Here is a 3,493-nt window from a genome sequence, read left to right as displayed (position 1 = left end):
ATCTGAGTAATTAATATACTAACTCAAATAATTAAAGAACTCATTTAAGGAGTTTCTAGTTATAATAACTCATCTGAAATCTTATAATCTAGGCCTTTATTATTTTATTTGAGCTCGAAGGGTCTGTCTGTTATGAACTAGGTGCTACGGGCTAGGTCATGTTTATAGAATGCAGTAGCTCGAGCAGCAGCAGGTAATGGTTTCTGTTTCTCAGCAATATTATTCTTTCTCAGATAAGTATGACAAAAATATTGTACGGTAACGTATTTACCGCATTCGTATGATAATTCTGCCCTCAACTACGTTTCGGGCAGAAACAATCATACTTATGCGGTAAATTATTGTTACCGGACTTGTTACATAAAGTACTATTAAATTAGTTTTCATACAGTACAGACATATTCTTCCACTTGTCTGACAAACTTGTACTATAAAGAGGTATTAATTTTTAAAAACATAATGGCTAGTCAAACTCAAGGTATCCAACAATTATTAACAGTGGAGAAAAGGGCAGCTGAAAAAGTAGCTGAGGCCAAGAAGAAGAAGGTCCGTCGTCTCAAAGAAGTCAAGGAGGAGACTCAGGAAGAGATCGAGAAGTACAGAGCCGAGCGGGAGAAGCTGTTCCGCGAATTCGAGGCTAAACACATGGGCTCCAGAGAAGACGTGACTGCTCACATTGAGGCCGACACCAAGATTAAAATTGATGCCATGAACGAAGCCATTGTGGGCACAAGGAACAGGTAATCAAGAAAATTCTTGAACTGGTCTACGATATCAAACCAGAAGTTCATGTCAATTACAGAGCCGGAGAGCACAAGTGGGTAAAAACGTTTTGGGCTATAATTCTGTATTCAATAACTGTTGTTGCGATTAGAAAATATATCTATATACTCAAAAAAATATTGAATGTACAGTATTTTATCCAATTTATTATAAACTATAATTATAAATTTATATATATATATAATACATATTTTGTTGGTGATGAAGTTTGAGTGTAAAACTTTTGGCTATTGTTAAAATTCATGAAGGTTTTTCATATTTTGAATTAATTAATGCTTCAAATTTGGTTTCAATTTGGATTTAAAGTACATATTGTATTTCTGTGTTCAAGCCGGTTGTGTGATGTGTGTCACTAAACCCACCTTGAAATTAAATACCGGTAATATTGAAGCAATTCACGTAATTTGGAAACATATGTATGTAATAATTTTAATAACGATTCATAGATTTGAATTATTCGAACTCTTTGCGTAGTTTGAATTCGGAAAACAATGTGATTCTAAACAATCAGCAGTTCTAGTCATAAACTAATGATTTCTTTGTTTCTTGTAATCGTGAGTATGTGAACTCCAGATTTATCAGATTGACATGTAGTGCTCCTGCTTCAATAATTTTACTCCTATAATTTTATGTTATAAAGTATCATCACTTCATAATACCATCTGTATCTCCTTTTATTGATTCATACTATATTAATAAGTAAATCATCAAAATGATAGGGAGGGAAAAAATAAGGTAACCTATCTACTTCTAGAATACGGTTGTTTCCTTCGACATTCCAATTATTGCTATGCAGCTTAATATATAAGCGATATTGACAAATTTCCAGTCATATTTGCGATTGGATTACTCTTACCTCTTCCCTGTCTTTCTCTTGGTTCTCAAGACGTTCAATGGATAGCAATGTTTGAATAAGGAAAAAATATTTCTGCTAAAATTTCAATCTTGGATTCGTTTAAACCTGAATGGTCTCAGTGAGTGAATGATACTCCTGTATCATCTAAGAATCCTAGTTAATTTATTAACTCTGCACCCTTAAATTTCTGTTGAATGAGTAAGCAAGAATCTGAATATATTTTATCAAGGGATTAAGAGCTTTTAGGAAGGAGAAAGATGTAGATTTCGAATTCCTAATAGATATACATAGTAGTGGAGATTACAAAGCAGAAATTCTGGATGAAAGGGAAGGGTATTGGAGTGGAGACTCCATTACATTTAAATAAGATGGAGAGAATCGCTTTGAGAATTCCCGGTTCTTCATTTTGTTGTTTTCTATTTGCACTTCCTTTTTCTCGTTTCCTCTTCGCTCCGTTTCCAAGTGTGTTCTCCCCAATTCCTCCTCCTTTCTTTTTTCGTCCACTTTTCCTTCTTCAACTCCTCACTACTGTGAGCAGCACTGTAGACTCCACCTCAAATACATAATAAATGAGGGCTGGGAATCAGAATGAGGAATGTCTGCGACCTCTGCTAGTGTAGGAGGGAAAGAAGTTCTGAAAGATATCAGGTTAGAAACAGGGTGACCGTTGGAAATGAAGTCTCTCTCGTTGCTATCCTAATCCTTGGCAAGAATCTGGCTAGTGAAACGAGATTTACCTGTGAAATGCACGAAAGATCTGACAGCAACGAATTTAAACGGTAATATACTGGATCCAATACTTCTTGACTCTGTGGAAGAATTAAAAATTTGGTGTGGCGCGCTCACACAACTTTCCTGCTTATGAAAATTGATCACCTGACGCTAGTGTTCACGCGCATCTCAAGTCTTCTATTCAAAGGTCTGAGCCAGCTGGTGGCAGGACAATAACGCTGGAGACACACGAGGTCTGCTATCTCTTCATAGTGAATGATTCATATAATCAACAGTTGCCAACAGTTTGCAATTGAATAATCACATTTTCTTAAATTTCAAGCTTATTTTCAATTTTAGGTGAAGCTACTGTACATTAATTGTAGAGATTTCATGCTCAATCTTCTCCACTTGAAATTTTTTGTCTATATGTTATCTGAAGTTTGGTAATTGAGAATCTAAAATCAAACTTTGCATATTTGGGGCGGAGCTCCTGAAACTTTTACAGATATGGGACTTGGCAGTTAATAGAGCTTATCATTGACTATTTTAAGTATAAATTGACCAAATTATGGAGCCGTTCTTGAGAAAATCGCGAAAACCCCTGTTTTTGACAACATTTTCGCCATTGTAGCCGCCATCTTGAATGCATTTCATCGAAATTGTTCGTGTGGACCTTTAGTTCCAAATCTCAAGTCATTCAGTTAATTCGGAAACACTCAATATAAACTGTTCGAACATGGATGTACTAATGCCCACATGAGCCCTCTGCTTGTGCATGATCAATGGAAGGTGCTAGAGTGAGTTATGAGATGTCTAACGTCCATGCCTAGTCGAAGGGATCGGCGGGATTCGAACCCGCGACCAGGGTAGAACTAGCAGACTGAAGGCTTCAACTCCTTCAACTCGGCTATCTGGCCGGCTAATGTCTGAGAAGGCTTACTAGACGAGTTATTCCTTAGCTTTATTTCAGCTTTAGAGTTATTTAGATTTTATTGGGCTACATATATGGTGCATATACGTTTAACTCCTTAACTAAGATTACATGAAGTGTTTCAATCAATCAATCAATTTTATTCAAATCAACACAATAAATATACATAAAAGAAATCAAAAACAAAAAAAATCACAATCAAAAATAAA

At 35.7% G+C, this 3,493-nt stretch overlaps 1 protein-coding gene across 1 annotated transcript; it reads left to right on the top strand.

Annotated features, from left to right (window-relative positions):
* The first annotated feature begins 405 nt into the window (after nt 1–405).
* Nucleotides 406–892, top strand: LOC120350711 (V-type proton ATPase subunit G-like). Its single transcript, XM_039425349.1, has one exon. It carries the CDS (start codon nt 460–462, stop codon nt 742–744), a length of 285 nt encoding a protein of 94 aa, XP_039281283.1. The 5' UTR covers nt 406–459; the 3' UTR covers nt 745–892.
* Nucleotides 893–3,493: the final 2,601 nt, after the last annotated feature.

This window comes from Nilaparvata lugens, chromosome 3 (assembly GCF_014356525.2).
Source record: "Nilaparvata lugens isolate BPH chromosome 3, ASM1435652v1, whole genome shotgun sequence".
NCBI lineage: Eukaryota > Metazoa > Arthropoda > Insecta > Hemiptera > Delphacidae > Nilaparvata > Nilaparvata lugens.
Note: the sequence above shows the minus strand (reverse complement) of the source record. Positions and strands in the feature narration are given on the sequence as shown.